At 39.3% G+C, this 25,566-nt stretch overlaps 1 protein-coding gene across 2 annotated transcripts in view; it reads right to left on the bottom strand.

Annotated features, from left to right (window-relative positions):
- The window catches only part of HEPH (hephaestin), a 133,215-nt gene extending 119,641 nt beyond the window's left edge, over positions 1–13,574 (bottom strand). Inside the window, exons 1-4 of one of the 2 annotated variants that reach the window (XM_063083910.1) lie at positions 13,435–13,574; positions 5,697–5,876; positions 3,841–4,085; positions 2,618–2,830 (exon numbers count right to left, since the gene is read on the bottom strand). In XM_063083910.1, coding sequence (XP_062939980.1) covers positions 2,618–2,830; positions 3,841–4,085; positions 5,697–5,872 — 634 coding nt within the window. In that variant the 5' untranslated portion in view covers positions 5,873–5,876; positions 13,435–13,574. Of the gene's footprint in view, positions 1–2,617; positions 2,831–3,840; positions 4,086–5,696; positions 5,877–13,434 lie in introns of those variants that run through there. The other variant, XM_063083909.1, reaches the window with a different exon arrangement.
- Between the last annotated feature and the right edge of the window lie 11,992 nt (positions 13,575–25,566).

Raw genomic sequence — 25,566 nt, 5'->3', positions numbered from 1 at the left:
CTAGTCAGAGTGATCAGGCAACAGAAAGAAATAAAGAAAATCCACATTAGAAAAGATGAAGTCAAACCATCCCTGTTTGCAGATGACATGATCCTATATACAGAAAAACCTAAATACTCTACCAAAAATTTCTTAGAGCTGATAAACAATTTCTGTAAAATTTCAGGATATAAAATTAACATGCGAAAATCAGTAGCATTTTTATACTCCAATAACAAACTAACAGAGAAAGAAATAAAAAATGTAAGCCCATTTAAAATAGTCATCAAAAAAATGAAATACCTAGGACTCAATTTAACCAAGGAGATGAAAGCTCTCTACAGTGAAAACTACAAATCACTGCTTAAAGAACTTAAAGAGAAAACATATAGATGGAAAGATATTCCATTCTCTTGGATTGGAAGAATTAATATTGCAAAAATGTCCTTACTATCCAAAGCAATCTATAGGTTCAATGCAATCCCCATCAAAGCACCAATGTAATTCTTCACAGAAATAGAAAAAACAATCCCAGCATTCATATGAAACAACAAAAGACCCCAATCAGCCAAAGCAATCCTGTACAACAACAACAACAACAAAAAAAAAAAAACTCCAGAGGCATAGCACTAACTGACTTCAAATTATAATATAAAGCTAATACTAACCAAAACAGCATGGTACTGGCATAATAACAGGCACTCGGACCAATGCAACAGAATATAGAACCCAGAAATCAACCCACAGACTTACAGCCAACTGATCTTTGACAAAAGCAACACGAACATACATTGAGGAAAAGACTGCCTCTTCAATAAATGGTGCTGGGTAAACTGGAAATCCATATGTAGAAAAAATGAAACTAGACCCATACACCTCACCATAAACCAAAATTAAGTCAAAATGGATTAAAAGCTTAAATATAAAATCCGAAACAATAAGACTCCTAAAAGAAAACAGAGGAAACACTTCAGGATATAGGACTGGGCAAAAACTTTATGAATAAAACCTCAAAAGCTCAGGCAACAAAAGAAAAAATAAAGAAATGGGATTATATCAGACTAAAAAGCTTCTGCACAGCAAAAGAAACAATTACCAGAGCAAAATGACAACCTGCAGAATGGAAGAAAATATTTGCAAACTTTGAATCCAAAAAGGGATTAATGTCCAGATTATACAAATAACTGAAACAACTCAACAGTAAGAGAACAAGTGACTCTATTAAAAAATGGGCAAAGGAGCCGAATAGACATATCTCATATGAAGATATACAAATGGCCAACAGACACATAAATAACATCCTCAAATCACTCAGCATCAGGAAAATGCAAATCCAAACCACATTGAGATATCATCTCACCCCAGTTAGACTGGTTATTATCAAAAAGACAGAGAATAACAAATGCTGGTGAGGATGTGGAGAAAGGGGAACCCTCCTGCACTTTTGGCAGGACTGTAAATTGGTGCAGGCATTATGGAAAACAGTATGGAGGTTCCTCAAACAACTACAGATAGAATTGCCATATGATCCAGCAATCCCACTGCTGGGTATATACCCAAAGGAATGGAAATCATCATGTCGAAGGGATACCTATACTCCCATGTTTATTGCAGCTATATTTGCTATAGCCAAGAGTTGGAATCAGCCTAAATATCCATCAACGAACAACTGGATAAGGGAAATGTGGTATATATCCTCAATAGAATACTACTCTGACATAAAAAAGAATGAAATTCTGACATTTGCAACAACATGGATGAACTTAGAGAAAATTATGGTAAGTGAAATAAACCAGGCACAGAAAGAGAGAGAGAGAGAGAGAGAGAGAAAAGAAAGAAAGAAAGGGAAGGAAGGAAGGAAGGAAGGAAGGAAGGAAGGAAGGAAGGAAGGAAGGAAGGAAGGAAGGAAGGAAGGAAGGAAGGAAGGAAGGAAGGAAGGAAGGAAGGAAGGAAGGAAGGAAGGAAGGAAGGAAGAAAGGAAGGAAGGAACAATCACAATAATGCATTGAACTTAAAGTGGTGGGGGAAGGAGGAGGGAACGGGAGGTTGGGGATATTTGGGTGAGGGACACCGGGTACAAATGCAATTTGTGGTAATGGGTGTGCTGCCAGTATGAATCTGACCCTCACATCATGGGCACAAGGGGTGACAATTTTTGTATCTCATGAATATTCGTAACCAATAAAAAATAACCAAAGAACAGAACTGTGGTTATTAGAGATGGGAAAGGGGGCGAGGGAAGGGAGTCAGTGAGAAAGTTAAGAGTCACAAAGATTGATTATGTTTTGTAAACATGAGTATACAAATTATCCTGATTTGATCACCACATATTGTACACATGTATTGATATTCAATTTTGTACCCCACAAATATATATAATCAACTATCTTTCAATACAAAATAAAATAAAGTAAAATAAAAAGAAAGTAGAAAAGGTTATTTTTTCAGAAGAAAAGGTAATGACATAGGAAAAAAAGTAGTGGAAAAGGTTTTTGGCAAAGTTTATTCCTGATAATAAACAGGTGTGCTGAATTAACATTCCTCGAGCTACTGCCAAATATGTGGGTGGTTCAACCACATTACTGCTTCTCCTAGATGTCCCAAACTGCATCTTATAGCTCAATCTTGGTGCCTATACCTCTTTTACAGGTGATGAGGGGTCCGATGAGACCAGTTGCAATGTCTCGTGGAGCATCTACATGAGAATGGTAGATCCAGGTGAGGCATGCTGGGTCAGCATCAGTGGGTGCATGGCTTTCTGGAATGGTCCAGTTATAGATATGGCTGCCCCCCGGGGGAACAGAGTCATCAGCTTTCAGCCACCCAGAGGAGCCATCTGGGTAGAGGGAGCCTAGAAAATAAAATTGCACACGTCCAGTCCCAGGGCGAGTGAAAGGGAGAATGGCAAATATAGAAGCCAAGAGAGGTTCAACATATGGAACACCTCAGTCCAGTCTTGTAGAATGTAGTGCTCTAAGGTCTAGCGTTGTGTTACTCGCAATCTGAAGAGGGCACAGATTCAAGTTACATTTAGCTAAAGAACCACAATCTTCATGTCCACAATGAGTAGAGAGGTAACAGCCACTGGGAAAAGAGCTGTGGTGAGAGAAAGTATTGCTTGGCCTGATTTAGTAGTGCCCTTGTGCAAAACTGGTGATATGGAAGCAAGGGAGAAGACAGAATTCCTACCATTCAAGCACTCACTTTAGAAAATGAAAAGCAGACAATTACAGGATTTCAGCCTAAAGGCAACTTAATGATCATTGTGTCCTTGTGTCCACTTCCCCATTGTAAGGAGGAGAAAACTGAGGAAAAGTAACTTGCTCAAGGTCATATAGGGAGTTAGCAGCCACACCATGATCTTGTAACTTCCCTTTCTATTCCCCTCACTAACTGTTGTGAGTATTACAGGCCATTGGGTCTGAAATAGTGGGAGATAATAGATAAATAAGCTGAACTCCCGCTGTAAAAAAAAAAAAAAAAATGGACCTTTAGGAAGACTGTGACACTAGAATAACACTCCCTTACATTAACAGCACACTCTTCTATTTTCAAAGCATATTAAAATATTCTACAGAACTGCTATTCAAGCATCTTCTTGTGATAAAAGGCAGATTGTATCTGCACATTCTTAATAAGGAATCTGAGGCCCAGAAAGGAGCAGTGACTTGCCCAAGTCACACAACATGTGAGCAGCAGATCTGATACCAGTACCCAGCCACATTACCTCTGAAGAGTCTTTGCCACCTCAGACTAGTAAGGGAGAAAAAGATTATCCTCACCCCTAGCTCCTCCTTCTCAGATGTCAGTAATGGAAAGGTGATTTTTGTTGGGGTGGGAGAAAGAAAAGGGCTGGTTTACCTTCTGAGTCCTTCTCATAGAAAACACCATGGGGGTGGATGGTATAGGGACGAGTGGCAAAATTCTTCAGGTGTATAAGGATGACATCCCCCACCTCAGCCTGCAAAACTGGCCCCAGGAAGCCCAACCAGGCAGGCTGGGCCACTTCATCCATGTATGAGTTGTCCCTATATTCCTTATAAATGGTCTTCTTGTAGCTTCTCCCTATCCGGTTCTTGTCAGACTTTAGGAAGCTGGAAGCCACTCTGAGAAAGAAGAAAAGAGAGAGTCACAATTTTGCCACCATCTTCAAGCCTCTGGAAGTTTTTGTTTCAGGGGAGGCTGGCCAAAAAGTGTTTATCTTTGTTTGGGACACAACAAAAGGAAATAGAATAGTACTGGTCATGAAAGCTTTAGATTTAACAGTTAGAAAATGGGAAGTAGTAACTTGAAGCATGAAATTGCTGATATTTGACAATTTTTAACCTACAAAAAAGGAATTCATGCGCTTTGACCCAATATATACCAATGGGGAGGACAACCAACTGTGGACTGACTTCTTAATTGAACTCCCCGTTGATATGGCCTGACTCAACATTGCCCTACTATATATGGGAGGCCTTAGAGAATAGTGGTTATAACCACAAACTCTGGAGCCAGGCCACTTGGATTAAATGCCTACTCTGCTACTTCTAAATTTGGGGGATATTGAGCAAGTTATTTAACTTATATGTGCACAATTTCCCCATTTATAAAATGGAGATAATCATGGTACCTAACACACACAGTTGTTATGGGTGACTAAAAGAATTAAAATACATATAGATCTTAGGACAGTGCCTGGAAAATAGTAAAAGCTCAATTAATGTTAACTATTACTTCAAATTATTAGGGATGGAAGATAATGAAGTCATTCTCTCAAGGACAATTTTAATACAAGGACTCTGTGACTCCAAAACCAGATGAATAGTTTGTGTCAAAAAAGACAGAGCTATTATTCTTACTATAATTCTTCCTAGAGAGCTCAGAGATACCACAGTCACCTTTGGAAAACTTCGAAGGTTTGGACAGACAAAGTGAGTCACGGTCACAAAAGATTCTTTAATACATTCATTCATTTTTTTTTAACAGATATTTGTGGATCACCTGCAAGTTTCTAACATCAAGGAGGGTTAATCCTGTGGGATCAATGAGAGGCGGAATGGTGAGAAGAGTACCAGCTTTGCTCCATATTAATCAGGTTCAAATCCCAGATCTTTCTTTTACTATCTGGGACTTGGGCAAGTCACTTGACCTCCCTGAGTCACAGTTTTCTCATTTGTAAAATAGGAATACTCACACTCGCCTCCTCTAGTTTTTATGAGAATTGAGACAAAATATGTAAATTTCTAGTATGGTTCTCCATCACAGAGTGTTACATAAGTGATGGCTATTACTGCTATTTCTTTGATTCTAAGGCTTACCTTATTTTTCCACATTTTCACGTATCTGAAATCAGTAGAGTTCTACTGAACTGTGGTAGCATAGTTCCACTGCACACATCCTGCAAGCACTGTAATGTATTTCATGTTTCTTTCTTTCTTAAGCCAAACAGCTGTTATTAATTCAGTATTGTGATATTATCTTAGAATCAAGGAAATATGGAATTATATTTAGGACCATAAAAATGCTAAGGCACCTCAGCAGACTCCAGATGGAATGTTGGCTCCTATGTCAACTAGCCCTCTTCCCAGGAAATCTGCCATTGGGCGTATGGCCCAGAGAGATCAGGAGCTGACTGTTAGAGCCTCTTGGGAAAGGGCCCCCAAGAGGCTACCTCCTGACCTCGAGTGTCCCCCCTCCAACTCCAGCTCTCAACCACAAGAGATTAAACCTACGTGTCACTGTCCAGAGGCTGGTTCATGATGACATTCCTTCCCTTGGGAGCATAGTTCCACTGCACGTCCCGGATGCCCAGGTAATAGACTCGAGTAGCCCCGTCAGTCAGTTGAGGCCACAAGGATTGCATTAACAGCAAAGTCAACAAGAGGTGGCCTGGCTCCATGGTGTGCATTACTCTGGGAAACAGGCAAGCCAAAGCTGCTGGTGTGGAAGAAAGAGAACAAAGGGGCTTTTTATATATCTGAAAAACTGAAGAGGCAAAAGCCAGAAACAAAACCCAATTAGCCCAGTTTTTTGTTGTTGTTGTTTTAACCTTACCTGATTCCTTTAAGTTCAACAAGCGTTCAATGTTCTCTACACATCGGATTTTGAAGGGCAAAGTTAAACTGTCACTTGTGCTGATAAGCATGTATCACTTCCTTCAGAAGAGAAATCTGGATCTAGTTCCTTCAGCGGTGTAAAAGAAAGAACGTACTCTGACCTAAGAAACAGGAAAGACACCAGAAGCCTGATTGGTTCATTGATTCACTGAGTACCTAAAGAAAGTCACCAATTCTCCCTTTGCCTCTGTTTTCCCATAGGCAAAGACTCATTGTTGCCACTTTCCATCATCTACAAATTGTATTTAAAAACAAATTAGAATTCACCAAAAGACATTTACTGGAATATTCATAGACCCAAAATGTAAACAACCAAAGTGTTCATGAACACTAGAATGGCTGAGTAAATTACATTTTGGGTCTGTGAACAATATGGGTGACTCTTACAAATATAATGTTGCAGAAAGAAAATAGACACAAGAAAGTATATACTGTATACTTTCATTCATGCAAAGTACAAAATCAGGCAACCTCGAGGTGGGGATCAGTGACTGGGAAGGGAGGAGGAGGAAGGCTTCTAGGTAATGTTCTGTTTCTTGATCTACATGCTAGTTATATGGGTATGTTCAGTTTGGGAAAATACATTAAGCTATAGACTTAGGACTTGTGCACTTTCTGCATGTGTATTATACTTCAAAAAAAGTTAAAAATGAAACAAAAAAAATGAGTGTATGTGAGCAAAATATTTTGAACTTCTCAGAAGAAATATTCTCTGCTGGTTCCCAAGGCTATGCACAAACAATTTACAGATCCAATTCTAAATCATAACCAGACCCGACTCTAGCCTCTCATTTCTGTGCATAAGCCAGAAGGTTAGACTTCTTGGGGCTGAGATAAAGCACACAGTCATACCATACATAGCTACAAACCCAGAAACACAGACATCATCACATAAACATACATATACATACACTTGCATATACAGGCACATGCAGTCTTACCTGAAATCAGAGATGCACATATTTGTGTTTACACATAGAACCACAATGTCACACAGAGCCATAGTAAACTTAGTAAGCCTTAATACATTTTTAATAAAATTATTATTCAGAGTAATAATAATAAAAATAAACCTATATTTATTGTGTGTGCATAGTACACTTGTTCTAAGTGTTTTACATAGATTAAATCATTTAATCCTCACAACCACCCTGTGAAGTAGATGCCATTATTATCCCCATACTACAGTGGAGAAACTGCAGAGCAGAAGTGTAAAGTAATTGCCCAAGCCATCGAGTTAGCAGTTAGCAAAGTTAGAATTTGAGCCTAGGAAGTATAGCTTCAGCATCTATGATCTTAATCACTCTGCTATATTACCTTACAAAAAAACATACTCGAACATGCACATGTACATACACATAGAATATACATATGCCCATAGCTACAGCCATTCCTAGGAAAAAACACATACACTCTGAAATATGCAATTACATGGTGTTAGAAACAGATGTACATACTCACACAGGCAGAGATGCATCTAATTGATTGCATTCATGATAATAACAAAGATGATGGCAGCTACCACTTATTGACAGATTACTACACATTAAACACCATGTTCAGTGTTTTATATAAGTTGTTTCACTAAATTCTCAACCCAAGCACATGATGTAGGCACTATTAATCAAAAACAAAGATTTAAAGACATGTACAGACTCATATATAGACAGGAAATTCCCAGAAACTTCCCCCAGCTAAGCCCAGATATTTACTCTGATTAAGAAACAGACCTATAGACTTTCTTACGAACTCTCAGGTCCCTCCACACACAGCAGTGACCCAAGTGTTCATCCCTGGTCTCAATGTTACACTTGGCAGAAAGCCGTTTATGTAAAAGAGGACCTGTTTGGGGTTTCTTCTTTCCAAAACCTGGCTCTTCCACTGACCGGTCGTATAGGCTTGAGTATAATTTAACTACTCTGAAAGTATTTTCTAGTATGTAAAGTAGTTTTAATAATATCAGCCTTGGAGAAATAAACCAGAAAGCTTACATGAAAGGGCCTCAGTATAATAAATGTTTGATACATAGCAGACAGTAACTTTTAGTTCCCTTCCTCTTCTTTCCCTCCTGGCTACAGTTTATTAATTTATCCTTACTGTTTCCCACACACCACACTTTCTGTATTTCTACTCCAAGGGCCAAATTAAATACCAACTGCTCCAGAAGGCCACCTCTGAACTTTCCATATCACTGTCCTCTGCAGGACTACTTACTCTCTATAGCACCCAATTGGATTAAGTCAGAATTTGTATTATTGTTACATGTCTGTCTCGTGAGCTGCCTTGTGAATTGTCTTTTTCTCCCTGATTGTCCTGTAAACTCCTTGATAGTGGATGTCATGTCTTAGTGGTCTCTTTGTATCTATTACCAGATGTGGTGATGGGGGCCCAGTAGGTGGGCCATAACAGCTACTGTTAAAGTGACATAAAGAGGCAGAAGCATACAGTATCCCACCATCTGGCTCTAGTTCAAGTTCTACCACTGGTTCAAAGAGTGACTTTAGCCAAGTTTCTTTATTTTAGTGAGCTTCAGTTTCCTCATCTGTAACATAATGGATTATATAGATCTGGACAATATAGTTCTTACCTTTTAAGGGTTATGGAACTTTGATAATGTAATGAAGTGCACAAATGCAGAACTACAAAAAAAAAACATGGTATATAAAGAGCTCTCAAAGAGTCCTATCAGCTTTCACATGCTGCCAAAACTTGCATTTATTGATGAAACACAGGTACACTCACATGCACCTACATACAGTACCATATGTGGTCACACAAATAGCCATGTCTTGGAACCTTCAACAGGGAGGAAGTGTCCTTGGTTCACTGCAAATCTGAATGCAACATGGACCTGCTTCAAGCTTTTTTCTCAGAGAGGTGTCAGCAAGGCAGTTGTGCCTTGAACTCATATATCTAGAGAGAAAACTGTCCCAGGTAAGAGCTTTGCAACTGGAGAAGCACATGGTAAACTTGGAAATGTTCCCAGGAGAGACTAATACAGACCTTCGGCATACAAATGAATAAGTATTCAAAAGTGGTGACTAATGGCCCTAAAAGCTTAGACAATGAAACCTGGGAAAAAATGCTAGCTAAAATTCACCTATCGGTTTCCACTTTACAATGTGTTTTTTCATATCTGCCATCTAATTTAATTCTCCAAATCTTGTGAGATAAAGATTGCTTTCACGATTTTGCATCTAAGTCATAGGGCTTGGAATCAGACTACCTAAAAGAACCCTGGCTCCAGTTTTCCTAGCTGTGTGACTTGGAAAACTGCTTTATTTCTCTAGCCGTCATGTCTACATCTTTAAAATGAAATTAACACTATTAGCTACCTCATGAGTTGTTGTGAGTATTAAATCATAAAACACAAATAGGTGCTTAAATGCGCAAGTAAGTGATCAAAAAGTATTAGTGGTTATTAATACTACAGAAAAGAAAATAGGTTTAGAAATAAAATTTGCCAAGGTCACAAAGCTTTACCAATTTTATGGGTAGCCACAAACATGTATACACTTATAATTTCCCATATATGAGTGGTCTTCAAAAAGTCCATGGAAATATTCATACTGTATTTTAATTCTATTTTTCCATGAACATTTTGAAGTACCCTCATACAGTGGCACATACTAAGCATACAGGCACATGTACATGGGTATGAGAATGCACACACCCCAGGCTGAGACCATTCTCTTCTTGGAAGCAACATGGTATAATATAAAGAATCAGAACTTTTGAGTCAGACAAACTTAGGTCTGAGTAGTGTTTTTAGTTGTGTTTAAATGAGATAACTTTGTATAGCACCTGAGACTTATCAGGTACCTGAAAAATATTAATTTTCTTTCCTTTTAATTAGTGACTTCCTTTCTTTCTTTCCCAAATTTGAATTTGCCATTGCTATTGTTGTTCTTTAATTTGGTTTTGTCATTCACTATAAGAGCAAGAGAAAGGTAGAACCCATAAAATTCCTTTGGGACCATCTGGATATTTCATGGTAAAGCAGAAAGAGTTCAGGTTTCAGAAAAAAATAGGTTCTAGTTCTAGATTCATCGTTTATTGGTCATGTGACCTTGAACAAGCCACCTAATTTCCTGAACTCCAGTTTCCTCCTCTCTTAAAGGGAAATAATCTCAGCTTTGAGCCCCTCATTAGGTTGTTATGAAAATCAAATGAGTTGAAAGTGAGGGCCGTGTACACACTTTTTACTTGGGCAAGGGCATTTTTCTCTCACCTGAGTCCACAGAGAAGGGGCAGACTAATGAGGGAAAAGAAAAGGAAAAGGGAAAAGGAAAAATGAAATAAGTAAGGTGAGCAAGAGTCCTGGGAAAAAGTAAAAAGAAAATTAAAAAATAAATAAAATAAAAGGCAGAAGGAAGAGGCACTCAAAAGAAGGAAAAGAGAAAGAGAATTTCTGGGCTACTTGGAATTAGTTTAGTTAATGTATATTAAAATCTTGCTCCAGCCTTGGAAGAAGTTTGGCCAGCATTTAGTCAAACCTTCCCTACCTTTATCTTACCTTTCTGTCATACCAGTGTGACCTGGGCCTGGTCCCCATCATCCTTGACAATTTGCATCGCCATTTTCCGTAAAATTTGCAAGTTGTTCCTTTAATGTGACGATGCTCTTTTCTTTCCCTCCATCTCCCTTCCTGAGTTGGGCTAGACTGGACTGGACAGGCTCATCCTAGACAAAGGATCACTCAACTAAATAAAAGAATGCTGAGCTATCCTTGAGGATCTGCCTCCAATCTCTCATCAGCCTTTCTAAAAGAACCGTCCATCAAGATTCATCTTTTGGTCTCCTAACTTCTTAACTCTTTGTGGTTCTTTCTTCACCTTGGGACAGAAAACATACCGATTAAAGCTAAATAACTTGATTCAAATCCAATATCTTGCCTATAATAACTACGTGATGTTTCAAAAAATAATGTTCACCTTTCTGAGCCTCAGTTTTCTCATCCAAAAAATGGGGATGACATTTATTTTACAAGATCATTTTGAGGCTCAAACAAAATAATGGATGTAAGCACCTAGCAAAAGGCTTACTTGGCATATAATAAATGCTAAGTAATAAAAAACTCAATGCAATATAGTTTCACAAATCCATAAAACCTTTAGAACCTATCTTTTTCAACCACCCTGATGTGATATATACAAAACTGAGACCAGACAGATAAAGGAGTTTTCTCAAAATCAAGCAACCGGTTACTGGCAAAACCAAAATTTGAACCCATGTTTTCTAAAAGATTTCTGCTATTTAGGCAGTAAGAGTAAAAATTAATTCAGATTTTTAGCTTAGTTCAGCTATGATTTACTTGCTTATTCTGTGCCAATCTGGTCTTGAAATATAAAACATAGTAGCTTTTAAGTGCTTGAGCTTCCCTATTATGTAGTCTTTAGATCCATCATCTCAATTAGCTCCCTAATCTGTGAGACAGAAGATGAGAAAGCTGTTTGACAGGAAAATGAACTATTTTTTACAACTCCAGGATCGTCTGTGAAACAGTCAACCCTTTGTGGTCTTGGCCATTTTGCTGAGAGGAACAGAAGGAGTCTATTGTCTCCTTGCATACCCAGCCAAACTTCCTCTAACTTCTTGGCTCATGACTTTCTCTTTCAGTGGCCCAGAACTTCCCTAAACCTAGCCAAATAAAGGTTTTTTTCATAGGAAGGCAGGCGAGCTAGGGTTTGGAAAGAAAAAAGAAAGCTTACCTTTGCTAGAGAAAATCCTTTCATATTCATGTCAGCGGCCCACTGATGCTGAACTACAGACCCCAGCCAGATCCTCCCAACCCTGCTCAGTCAGTATCCTGGGCTACAGGACCATTCTCATAAATTAAGTCTGGGACTCCAGTTTGGTGGAGATTACTGGAATGGGTGAATAGGGGAGGGGGCATTGCTGGGTGCCCTCTTTTCCAGAAATTAAACTACTGGAATGTCCTATTCCAGGGCTGGTTTGATGCAAAACCTGGGATGATTTTTTGACCATATCCAAGTGTTTTCCAGATCCTGGTTAGGATCTCAGGAGGAATTACAAGAGGGTGGGCTGCAATTCTGTTATTGCAGTTTGCTGATTGGTCTTTGCTGAGACTTAAAAAGGAAACTGCACGGAATGCACCATCAGTGTGGCCAGCCAAAGTTCACAGATGGATTCCAACAGCACCTTTTAAGAAATGGGGTCCTTTGCGGAAAGATCCTCCATTCCCACCAACTCTTTCCCTTCTTGATCTGAAGTACAATTATCAGCCCTGCCTGTTAATCTGAGGTCATGACTGCCTGATAAAAGATAAAAGTAAAATTGGCAAAACAAAGAGGTTTTTTCCTACATGCCAGACACATGTTAACCACTTTACATGCATTCTCTCGTTTTAAGTCTCACAATTGTCCTGTGAGATGGGTACTCTAATTCTCTATATTTTACAACAGAGGAAAACTAGGCTCTAAGAGGAGAGGTAATTATTTGTTCAAGGTCACACACTTAAGAAGTAAAAGAGGAGAAATTGTGCTGGATCTGTCTAGACTCTTAGCCAGGACACTACCATACCATGCAGGAAACACAGAAAGCCCCTTTGAGGTGGGGAAAGGGACTTCACAATTGTTGAGTGCCTATTGTCCACCAGTCACTGATACACACACGCGCGCGCGCGCGCACACACACACAGACACACACACACACACACACACACATTTTAAATACATTAACTCTGTCTTTATCATTTCTAGCACATCATAGACTGAAACCCAAGGGCTGTATTAGCAACATTTTCTGTCTGAGGAAACTGAATATAACCAGAAGATAGCCTGGATTAACACAGTCAACAACTTAAAAACTAAGAAGACTCAAAAGAATTAGAAATACTGAAAGAAAAGAAAAAAAAATGAGTCCTAAAAATTCAGGATAAAACTGGAGTCTGGATTTGTTTAAAGAAAAAAGTCATCCCTGATCCTGCTAGAAAGAGAGGGTAGTAAAAAATCACTGGCCTGAGTCAAGTGACCTAGGCTGCAGCCCACTTGCTCTGGCAGTAATCGGCTGTGTGGCTTTGGCCCAGGTCCTTCTCTTCCCTGGGCCTCTTTCCATTTGTACAGTGAGGGCCTTGACGGGATATGGACCCTCCCAGGTCTGTAAATTTATATATCTAGGATTCCATGAAGAAGGTACATTCTAAATATTAAGAGTAGAAGAGAAAGAGGTTGCAAAGACACAAAGCAAAAGGAAAGAATGGGTGGGAAGTAATTCATGGAAATAAAGCTGAGAATTCGATGCCCCTTTGGAAAGAATTACATCTATCCACCAGACCCAGGTATAGGAAGGGGACAGTAATGATGATGATAGTTTCACCACCTAGTGTCCTTACTTTGTGATGAGGAGATCTTGGTTAGGAGCAGATGCTGTTCTCTAGGCAGGATCGGCACATTTTCCTTTCCTGGATTTAAAGTGTCTTGAGCTGAGTACAGAGAAGAGGACTTTCAGAAGACTGAGCTGGTGGGGCAAAGTCTGGGTCGTAAACCACCAGAGGTTCTTACGTGCACTCAGACACTTAGGAGCTGCCCTATGGACTGCAGCTTAGGCCAAGCCAAATGGAAGCACCAGTAGGGAGAAGGGAGCATCAGCCTCAGCTCTCTCAGACATGCTCAATGGTCAAGAGAAGTTACATCAGGCCATGACAATCCCTGGGGTTATCTACCTGGTACACATGTGACCTAGAGGCTAGAGGGGGAAGGTGGGAACCAAACCCATTAAGCTGGGATCCAAGTCCAGGATAAGGCATTTATGACAGGGAGGGGAAGGGATAAGGCCTCTGCTCTGACTCATAAAAAGACAGCAAGAAACAGATCATTATAGACACACTTGAGTCAACACAGTGAAAACTGCAGGAGGCCAACTAGGCCAGGTTTCTGAGCTTGTATATTATTTATTCAGAAACTTCACTGCGAGGACACACAGTGCCCAGCTCTCCTGAAAATCCTGAAAATGCTGGGCACATTTCTGGTGACTTCTCCAAGGGTCACTTGAAAAACATTTTTAAGTTGATGCCTATAGACCAGGAGTTGGCGAACTTTTTCTGTAAAGGGCCAGTTAGTAAATATTTGATTTGTGAAACATACAGTTTCTGTCTGTCATAACTACTCAAATCTTCCATTGAAGCTTGTAATGTATATGTATGTTCCAATAAAAATGTATTTACAAAAAAAAAAAGAAAGAAATAGTAAAAGGCTAGATTAAACCCATGAGTTAGACTTTGGCAATCGCTGCTATAGACTTTTTTTGCAATATTGACATTTGCAATATGATATCATTATTATAAGCATGGGACTAGAATTAGATATCCTGGACTGAACTCCTAACTCTGCCATTTCCTCACTCTATGACCTTGGAAAAGTATTTTAATCCTTATAAACCTCAGTTTCACCTCTGTACAACGGGGATAATTATACTACTTATTTCATAAAATGACTGTTAAACCACTGAAATAAGATTATACACATGAACAATTTAGCACAGTGACTGGCACATAGTAAAGGCACAAAAATGAGAGTTACCATTTTTAATTTTTAATAAAGAAATAAATGTAAATTTTTATTTTCTCATTCTTAGAATATAGGTTGTATTAATTTGTGGTGAAAAGGAAGAATGTTTCAGGCATCCTGACTTTACATTCCAGCTATGCTACTAAATAGCACATAGTGATCCTGGAAAGTTCATTTTGCTTTTCTGGGACTCAGTTCCTTCCCCTGTAACATGAAAAAGATGATCTAGATTTGTCATTTACAAAATTTAATTTGGCAGCAGAATCTTTTCCCCAAACAGAATCTTAGTAAACACCCACTATCTATGGAAGATGAAACTGGAGATGTTCTAGGTAAAGCTGAGAAGGGCAAAGGAAGTGCGCAAGGCTGAGGAGACCCAGGGATCTGTTTACTTGGTATGCCTACCCTCCCAGACAATGTGGTTAACCCTAGAGCACCAGCAAGGAACTTCTAGGACACTGAAATTAGATTTGAAAAGGACAAGACCAGGATGTACTTAAGGGTGCTTCTAGTCTTAAATTCAGTCACTAACCAATCACTTCACCTATTCAATTACTCAATCAATATTTCCAGGTTACTTATATTTGGACCATCACAAGGGCATGGCCCTAGGGTGGCTACAAAGATGAGAGGATCCCAGTGACCCACACATTAGAGGCAACATGGTCTAGTGTGAGAAACATGGAGTTTGAAGTCAGAAAGACCTGGCTGGCTCTTTCTGAGCAATGTGACCTTGGGCATGTCACTTGACCTTTCTGAGCCTCTGGTTCCACATCTGTAAAGTGAAAACAATAATACTTAAATGACTGGAATATTGTGAGGATTAAATAACCCAGCATTTGTGTGAACCCTTAGCACAGTGCTCAGCATGTTAGAAACCCTCAATAAATGTTCTTTTCCTTCCCGTCTTCCTTACAGTGAAATTTCATAACAGTATCAAGTACCTAATGAAAATAAAAAGCCATGGGCAGTGCCTTGGCATAGCCGATCTAACTGCTTTATCTAAGAACCCTCTGATGAACTTGCCCTTAACAGTTCTTAAAAAGAAGGCCTCTGGAAAAAGATGGAGGGATACAGGGAAGAAGGGGTTGTCCCCCAGAAACCACACCTCTAAAGCCACAACTCTCCCTTTTCATTCCCTTCCACAACTTCTGACCAGCAGACTCCATCATGCTTTGAAAAGGTTGCTCAGCATTGCTGTGATGTGTGTCCTGGGCTCACTCTGGGGACACTGTTTGTTCTTGAACTTTGGGTCTTTATTTTCTCTTACTGCTTTCTCCAGTCCTTCTAGGCAGTGGGTCTCAAACTTGAGCATGCAACAGAATTCCCTGGAGGGTGTATAAGGATACGACGTTTCTGCTTCAGTAAATCTTGGGTGAATCATCCATCTATGGACATTTAGGTTGGTTCCATTGCTTGGCTATTGTAAATATAGCTGCAATAAACATGAGAGTGCATGTATTCCTTTGACATGATGATTTCCAATCCTGTGGATGTATCCCCAGTAGTGGGATTGTTGGGTCATACGGTAGTTCTATCTGTCTTTGTTTGAGGAACCTCCATACTGTTCTCCATAATAGCTATAGTAATTTACAGTCCCACCAGCAGTGCAGAAGGGTTCTTCTTTCTCCACAACCTCGCCAGCATTTGTTATTCTCTGTCTTTTTGATAATAGCCACTCTGACTGGCGTGAGGTGATATCTCAGTATGGTTTTGATTTGCATTTCCCTGATGACTAGTGATGTTGAGCATTTTTTCATATACCAGTTGGTCATTTGAATGTCTGCCTTTAGATATGTCTATTCAGCTCCTTTGCCCATTTTGAAATTGGATTATTTGTGTTGTTTAAGCTCTTTGTATATTCTGGCTATCAATCCCTTGTCAGATGTATAGCTTGCAAATATTTTCTCCCATTTGGTAGGTTGTCTTGTCACTCTGTTGATTCCTTTGCTATGCAGAAGCTTTTATTTTGATATAATCACATTTGCTTATTTTTTTTTTCTTTTGTTGTCTGTGCTTCGGGGGTATTATTCATAAAGTCTTTGCTCAGTACTAAATTCTGGAGTGTTTCCCCTGTGTTTTCTTCTAGGAGTTTCTACATGTGGATATCCAGTTTTCCCAGCACCATTTTTTTTTTTTTCCAGCACCATTTATTGAAGAGGCAGTCTTTTCCCAAATGTACATTCTTGATGCCCTTGTCAAAGATCAGTTGGCTGTAAATATGTGGGATGATCTATGGGTTCTCTATTCTGTTCCATTGGTCCATGTGACTGTTTTTATGCCAGTACCATGCTGGTTTTGTTACTATAGATTTGTAATATAGCTTGAAGTCAGGAAGTGTAATGCTTCTGGCTTTACTTTTTTTGCTCAAGATTGCTTTGGCTATTCGGGGTATTTTGTTGTTCCATATAAATGTTAGGATTGCTTTTTCTATTTCTGTGAAGAATGTCATTGTTTCCTTTCATCCAGATTGGAAAAGATGAAGTCAAACTGTCCCTGTTTGCAGATGACATGATCCTATATATCGAACAGCCTAAAACCTCTACAAAAAAACTCTTGGAATTGATAAATGATTTCAGCACAGTAGCAGGATACAAAATCAACACACAAAAGTCAGTAGCATTTCTTTTCTCCAATAGTGAACATGCAGAAGGAGAAATCAAGAAAGCCTGCCCATTTACAATAGCCACCAAAAAAATAAAATACTTAGGAATTGAGTTAACCAAGGAGGTGAAAAATCTCTATAATGAGAACTACAAACCACTGCTGAGAGAAATTAGAGAGGATACAAGAAGATGGAAAGATATTCCATGCTCTTGGATTGGAAGAATCAACATAGTGAAAATGTCCATACTACCCAAAGTGATATACAAATTCAATGCAATCCCCATCAAAATTCCAAAGACATTTTTCTCAGAAATGGAAAAAACTATTCAGACATTTATATGGAACAATAAAAGACCACGAATAGCCAAAGCAATGCTCAGCAAAAAAAATAAAGCTGGAGGCATAACACTACCTGACTTTAAGCTATACTACAAAGCTATAATAACCAAAACAGTATGGTACTGGCATAAAAACAGACACACTGACCAATGGAATAGAATAGAGAATCCAGAAATCAACCCACACACTTACTGCCATCTGATCTTTGACAAAGGCACCAAGCCTATTCACTGGGGAAGGGACTGCCTCTTCAGCAAGTGGTGCTGGGATAACTGGATATCGATATGCAGGAGAATGAAACTAGATCCATACCTCTCACCGTATACTAAAATCAACTCAAAATGGATTAAGGATTTAAATATACACCCTGAGACAATAAAACTTCTTAAAGAAAACATAGGGGAAACACTTCAGGAAATAGGACTGGGCACAGACTTCATGAATACGACCCCAAAAGCACGGGCAACCAAAGGAAAAATAAACAAATGGGATTATATCAAACTAAAAAGCTTCTGCACAGCAAAAGAAACAATTAAAAGAGTTAAAAGACAACCAACAGAGTGGGAGAAAATATTTGCAAAATATACATCTGACAAAGGATTAATATCCAGAATATATAAGGAACTCAAACAACTTTACAAGAAGAAAACAAGCAACCCAATTAAAAAATGGGCAAAAGAGCTAAGTAGGCATTTCTCTAAGGAAGATATCCAAATGGCCAACAGACATATGAAAAAATGCTCAACATCACTCAGCATCCGGGAAATGCAAATCAAAACCACATTGAGATACCATCTAACCCCAGTTAGGATGGCTAAAATCCAAAAGACTATGAACGATAAATGCTGGCGAGGCTGCGGAGAAAAAGGAACTCTCATACATTGTTGGTGGGACTGCAAAATGGTGCAGCCTCTATGGAAAATGGTATGGAGGTTCCTTAAACAATTGCAAATAGATCTACCATACGACCCAGCCATCCCACTGTTGGGAATATACCCAGAGGAATGGAAATCATCAAGTCGAAGGTATACCTGTTCCCCAATGTTCATCGCAGCACTCTTTACAATAGCCAAGAGTTGGAACCAGCCCAAATGCCCATCATCAGATGAGTGGATACGGAAAATGTGGTACATCTACACAATGGAATACTACTCAGCTATAAAAACGAATGAAATACTGCCATTTGCAACAACATGGATGGACCTCGAGAGAATTATATTAAGTGAAACAAGTCAGGCACAGAAAGAGAAATACCACATGTTCTCACTTATTGGTGGGAGCTAAAAATTAATATATAAATTCACACACACACATACACACATACACACACAAACCGGGGGGGGGGGAAGAAGATATAACAACCACAATTATTTGAAGTTGATACAACAAACAAACAGAAAGGACATGGTTGGGGGGGAGGGGGGAGGGAGAAGGGAGGGAGGTTTTGGTGATGGGGAGCATTAATCAGCTACAATGTATATCGACTAAATAAAATTTAAAAAAAAAAAAAAAAAAAAAAAAAAAAAAAAAAAGAATGTCATTGTTATTTGAATGGGGATCACATTGAGTCTATAGATGGTTTGGGTAGTATGGACATTTACTTCTTGTGTGTGTGTATTACTCCGTTTTATGTTGCTGTATCAAAATACCTGAGACTGGGTAATTTATAAAGAACAGAGGTTTATTTGGCTTATGATTCTGGGAAGGCTGCATTAGCACAGGCCTCAGGGTTCTCCTAGTCATGGCAGAAAGTGGCAGGCATCTGTCAGGTACAAGCAGATCACATGGCAAGAGGAAGCAAGAGAGAGAGAGGAGGTGCCAGGGTCTTTTTAACAACCAGCTCTTGTGGGAACTAATAGAGTGGAAATTCACTCACTACTCCTCCTCCCCCAGGGAGAACATTAATCCATCTATGAGAGATCTGCCCCCATGACTCAAATAGCTTCCAGCACTGCTACATTGGGGATCAGATTTCCACATGAGTTTTGGTGGGATAACACATCCAAACTCTATCATTCCGCCCCTGGCCTCCCCAAAATTCATGTCACTCTCACATACCAAATACAATCATTCCATCCCAACAGTCCCAAAATTTTTAGCTTGTTCCTGCACCAACTTAAAAGTCCAAAGTCCAAAGTCTCACCTGAGACCAAAGGCCAAACTCCTTCCAGCTGTGAACCTGTAAAAATCAAAGCCAAATTTATCTACTGCCAAGATGCAATGGTGGAACAGACATTGGGTACACATTCCCATTTCAGAAGGGAGGAATAGGCCAGAAGAAAGGATAAACAGGCCCCCCAAAAGTCTGAAATCCAGCAGAGCAGACTTAAAGCTCCAAAATAACCTTCTTTGACTCCAAATCCTGCTCCTGGGCACAATGGTCATCTGGGCCCCCAAAGCCTCAGGCAGCCTCACTTCCACAGCTCTGCCAGGCACAGTACAATGGGCTACACTGGTGCCTGGAGCTTTTTCAGGCCTGTGTTGCATGTTGCCAGTAGACAGTTCTGGAGTCCTGTCAGCAGCCCCGCTGCCTTGGCTCTACTAGTTATTCCCCAGTGAGGGCTCTCTGTGGGGACTCCCACCCCACTTTTCTGCCCCACATTGCTCTAGTAGATGGCTTCTTCAGTGACTCCGCCCCTTGGCAGATCTCTGCCTGGGCCCCCAGTCTTTTCCGTACATTCTCTGAAATCTGGGTGGAGGCTGCCACGCCCCCACTGCTCTCATGTCCTGCTGGCCTGCAAACTTAACACAACATGGATGCCACTGAGGTTTCAGGCTTCTACTTTCTAGAGCTGCTGCACGAACCACATGTGGGGCTGCTTGAGAAAGGGCTGCTCCAGCCAGAGCAGCTGGGATGCAAGGAGCTGGTTCCCGAGGGTAGCTGTGCCCCAGGTCTGTCGTCCAAGACAAGACAGTCTTTCTAGGCTTCAGGGCCTGTGATGGGTGGGGCACCTTTCCAGTCTTCTGAAATGCCTGCAGGGCTTTTTTCTCATTGTCTTGGCTTTTAGCATCCAGCAGCCTCACTGCCAAGCTAAGGTCTTTAGCAACCAATTTATTTGCTTCACTCTTGCATTTTTCTCTTGCTCTCAGCTTCCCTACCACATGGCCAGGATGAAAATTTTCAAAATCTTTACACTCTGCTTCCCTTTTAAATTTTGGCTTTACATCATGTCTTTGCTGCCGTAACTCAGAGTAGGCTGTTAAAAGTAACCATGAAGCTTCCTTAATGCTTTGCTGCTTAGAAATTTCTTCTGCCAAATGCTCTGGTTCACAATTCCTAAGTTTCACCTTCCACAAAATCCTAGGGCATGGACACAATGCAGCCAAGTTCCTTGCTACGGTGTAGCAAGGGTTATCTTTTGCCCAATTCCCAATAAGATCCTCATTTCTATCTGAGACCTCATCATCTGCATGGTCTTTACTGTCCACGTTTCTATCAACATTCTGGTCACAACCATTTAATCAGTCTCTAAAGTGTTCCAAACTTTCCCTCATCTATTTGTCTTCTTCTAAGTCCTCCAAACTCCTCCAACCTTTGCCCACTACCCAGTTCCAAAGCTGCATCCACATTTTCAAATATTTGTTATAAGCACCACCCCACTTCTCTGGTACCATTTTCTGTATTAGCCCGTTTTCTGTTGATATAGCAGAATACCTCAGACTGGGCAATTTATAAAGAACATAGGTTTATTTGGCTTATGATTCTGGGACAGATGCATCTGGCACAGGCCTCAAGCTGCTTCTACTCATGGCAGAAAGCAGCAGGCAGCCAGGGGGTACAAGCAGATCACATGACAAGAGGAAGCAAGAGAGAAAGAGGAGGTGCCAGGGTCTTTTAAACAACCAGGTTTTGCAGGTACTAATAGAGTGAGAACTCACTCACTACCCCTCCTCCCCGAGGGAGAGCATTAATCCATCCATGAGGGATCTGCCCCCGTGACTCAAACAGCTTCCAGCACTGCCACATTGGGGATCAGATTTCCACATGAGTTTTGGCGGGGACAACACATCTTTTACACATTCATATTAAGGTTAGCAGATGTGAGAAGCAATTTGTAAATGTACATACCAATCTAGAAGTGAACTCCAGAAAGCTGTTCCCAAGGAAAAGAATCCTTTGGAATATTCTAAATCAAATAAACTTTCAAAATATTTTTCATTGAAATGTAGTTTATTATACATATTTGTATTGTACAGAGTTAAATATCAACACCTGTGTACAATGTGTGATGATAAAATCAGGATAGTTAGCATATTCATCATTACAAAACACAACCATTCCTTGTGTTCATTAACCAATTTCTCGCTAACCCCCATCATCCATCCCCTTTCCCATCTCTGGTAAAAACAGTTCTGTTCTCTCCTTCTGAAAGTTCAATGTATTATTGTGGTTGTTGTTTCTTTTATTTTCTTCTCTTTTATTTTCCTCTCTCTTCTCTTCTCTTTCTTCCTTTCCCTCACACTTACGAGTGAGGACATACAGCATTCCTCTTTCTGTGCCTGGCTTGTTTCACTTAACATGATTTTCTCCAAGCTCCTCCATGCTGCTATAAATGGCAGAATTTCATTGCTTTTATGGCTGAGTATTCTATTGTGTATATATAACAGATTTTCCTGATCCAGTCACCCATCAATGGACACTGCAATAAATATGGGAGTGCAGGTATCCCTTTGACATGATGATTTCCATTCCTTTGGGTGTACCCAATAGCCCAGTAGTAGGATTGCTATATCATATGGTAGTTCTATCTGTAGTTGTTTTAGAAAACATAACGGCTGTACTAATTTACAGTTGCACAAAAACTGCAGAAGGGATCCCCTTTTTCCTCAACCTAGCCACCATTTGTTATTCTGTCTTTTTGACAATACCCAATCTAACTTGGGTGAAATGATATGTCAATGTGGTTTTGATTCACATTTCCCTGATGATTAGTGATGTTGAGCATTTCTTCTCATACTTGTTGGCCATTTGTATGTCTTCTTTTTAGGAATGTCTATTCAGCTCCTTTACCCATTTTTTAATTGGATATTGGGGGGATTTGGGTTTTTTTTTTTTAACTGTTAAATTGTTTGAGCTCTTTGTATATTCTGCATATTAATCCCTTGTTGGATTTATAGTTTGCAAATACTTTCTCCCATTCTGTAGGTTATCTTTTTACTTGGTTGGTTGGTTGTTTCTGGTGCTGTGCAGAAGATATTTAATTTGATATAATCCCATTTATTTATTTTTTCTTTTGTTGCTTTTCCTTTTGAGGTCTTATTCATAAAGTTTTTGCCCAGTTTTACATCCTGAAGTGTTTCCCCTATGTTTTCTTCCCAGAAGTTTTATAGTTACCAGTGTTATATTTAAATCTTTAATAATTTTTGAGTTAATTTTGATATATGGATAGAGGTGCAGGTCTACTTTCTTCTATACATGGATACCCAGTTATCCCATAATCATTTATTGAAGAGGCGGTCCTTTCCTCAATGTATGTTTTTGGTGTCTTTGTTGAAAATTAGTTGGCTGTGTGTGAATTTATTTCTGTATTCTCTATTCTGTTCCATTGGTCCATATGTCTGTTTTTATGCCAGTACCTTGATATATTGGTTACTACAGCTTTGTAGTATAATTGGAAGTTAGGTAGTGTAATGCCTCTGGCTTTTTTAAAAATTATTTTATTTTATTTTGTCAATATACAATGTGGTTGCTTATTGTGGCCCATTATTACCAAAACCTCCCTCCCACCGCCCTCTCCCCCCTCCCTCCCAACAATGTCCTTTCTGTATGCTTGTCGTATCAATTTCAAGGAATTGTAATTGTTATCTCTTCTCCACCCCCCACCCCATTTTTTGTGTATTTATTTATTTAATTTAGCTCCCACAAATAAGTGAGAATATGTGATATTTCGCTTTCTGTGCCTGACTTGTTTCACTTAATATAATTCTCTCTAGGTCCATCCATGTCATTGCAAATGGTAGTATTTCATTCTTTTTTATAACTGAGTAGTATTCCATTGTGTAGATATACCACATTTTCCATATCCACTCATCTAATGATGGACATTTGGGCTCGTTCCAACTCTTAGCTATTGTAAAGAGTGCTGCGATGAACATTGGGGAACAGGTATACCTTTGACTTGATGATTTCCATTCCTCTGGGTATATTCTCAGCAGTGGGATAGCTGGGTCATATGGTAGATCTATCTGTAATTGTTTGAGGAACCTCCATACCATTTTCCATAGAGGCTGCACCATTTTGTGGTCCCACCAACAAAGTATGAGAGATCCTTTTTCTCTGCAACCTCGCCAGCATTTATTGTTCACAGTCTTTTGGACATTAGCCATCCTAACTGGGGTGAGATGGTATCTCAATGTGGTTTTGATTTGCATTTCCCAAATGCTGAGTGATGTTGAGCATTTTTTCATATGTCTGTTGGCCATTCATATATCTTCCTTTGAGAAATGCCTATTTAGCTCTTTTGCCCATTTTTTAATTGAGTTGATTTTTTTTCTTGTAAAGTTGTTTCAGTTCCTTGTATATTCTGGATATTAATCCTTTGTCAGATGTATATTTCACTTTTTTAATTTTTATTTGTTTGTTTGTTTGTTTCTTTGTTTTTTTTCTCAGTATTGCTTTGCCTATTCAGGGTCTTTTGTCATTCTGTATGAATTTTAGGATTGTTTTTTTCTATTTCTGTGAAGAATGTCATTGGTATTTTGATGGGGATTGCACTGAATCCTGTAGATCATTTGGGGAAGTATGGGCATTTTCACAACATTAGTTCTTCCAATTCATGAACATGGGATATATTTACATCCCTTTGTGTACTCTTTAATTTCTTTCAGCAGTGATTTGTATTTCTCATAGAGATCTTTCACTACCTTGGTTAAATTTATTTCTGGGTATTTTATTCTTTTGATAGCTATTGTAAATGGCCTTGCTTTCTTGATTCCTTTTTCTCCTAGCTTATTGCTGTTGAATAAAAATGCTACTGATTTTTGTGTATTGATTTTGTGTCCTGTAATTTTACTGAATTTGTTTATCAGCTCTAGAAGTTTTTTGGTAGCGTTCTTAGATTTTTCTCTATATAGGATCATGCCATATGTAAACAGGGACAAACTTACTTTGTCTTTTCCAATCTGAATGCTCTTTATTTCTTTTCTTGCCTGATTTCTCTGGCAAATAATTCCAATTCCATGGTGAACATGAGAGGTGATAGTGGACATCCTTAACTTGTTTCTGTTCTTAAAGAAAAAGCTTACAGCTTTTCCCCATTGAGGATCATGTTTCTCTTGTACGACTTTTACTGCATCAGCATATTTTCCTTCTGTACCTAATTTGTCGAGAGTCTTTATTATGGAGGGATGTTGAATATTGTCAAATACTTCTTCTGTGTCTATTTCAATAATCATATGATTTTGTCCTTGATTTTGTTGATGTGCTGTATCGCATTTATTGATTTGCATATGTTGAACTATCCTTGCATCCCTGGGATGAATCCTACCTGATCATGGTGTATAAACTTTTTGATGTGCTGTTGTATTCTTTTTGCTAATATTTTGTTGAGGATTTTTGTGCCTATGTTCATCAAGGGTATTGGCTTGTACCTTTCTTTTTGATTTTGGTATCAGGGTGATTCTGGTTTCATTTAATGTGTTTGAGAAAATGGCATCTGTCTCAATTTTTCAGAATAGTACAAAAAGGGGCCGAGCCCGTGGCGCACTCGGTAGAGTGCTGCGTTGGGAGCGTGGCGACGCTCCCGCCGCGGGTTCGGATCCTATATAGGAATGACCAGTGCACTCACTGGCTGAGTGCCGGTCACGAAAAAATGACAAAAAAAAAAAAAAAACGAATAGTACAAAAAGATTGGCATTATTCTTTAAAGTTTTGGTATAATTTAGCAGTGAAGCATTCTGGCCCTGGGCATTTTTTTGTGGGAGACTGCTGAATACTGCTTCAATCTCATTACTTGTTATGGATCTGTTAATGTTTTCTATTTCTTCTTGGTTCAGGCTTGGTAATTCATATG

Source organism: Cynocephalus volans, chromosome X (genome assembly GCF_027409185.1).
Source record: "Cynocephalus volans isolate mCynVol1 chromosome X, mCynVol1.pri, whole genome shotgun sequence".
NCBI classification, from domain to species: Eukaryota; Metazoa; Chordata; class Mammalia; order Dermoptera; family Cynocephalidae; genus Cynocephalus; species Cynocephalus volans.
Note: the sequence above shows the minus strand (reverse complement) of the source record. Positions and strands in the feature narration are given on the sequence as shown.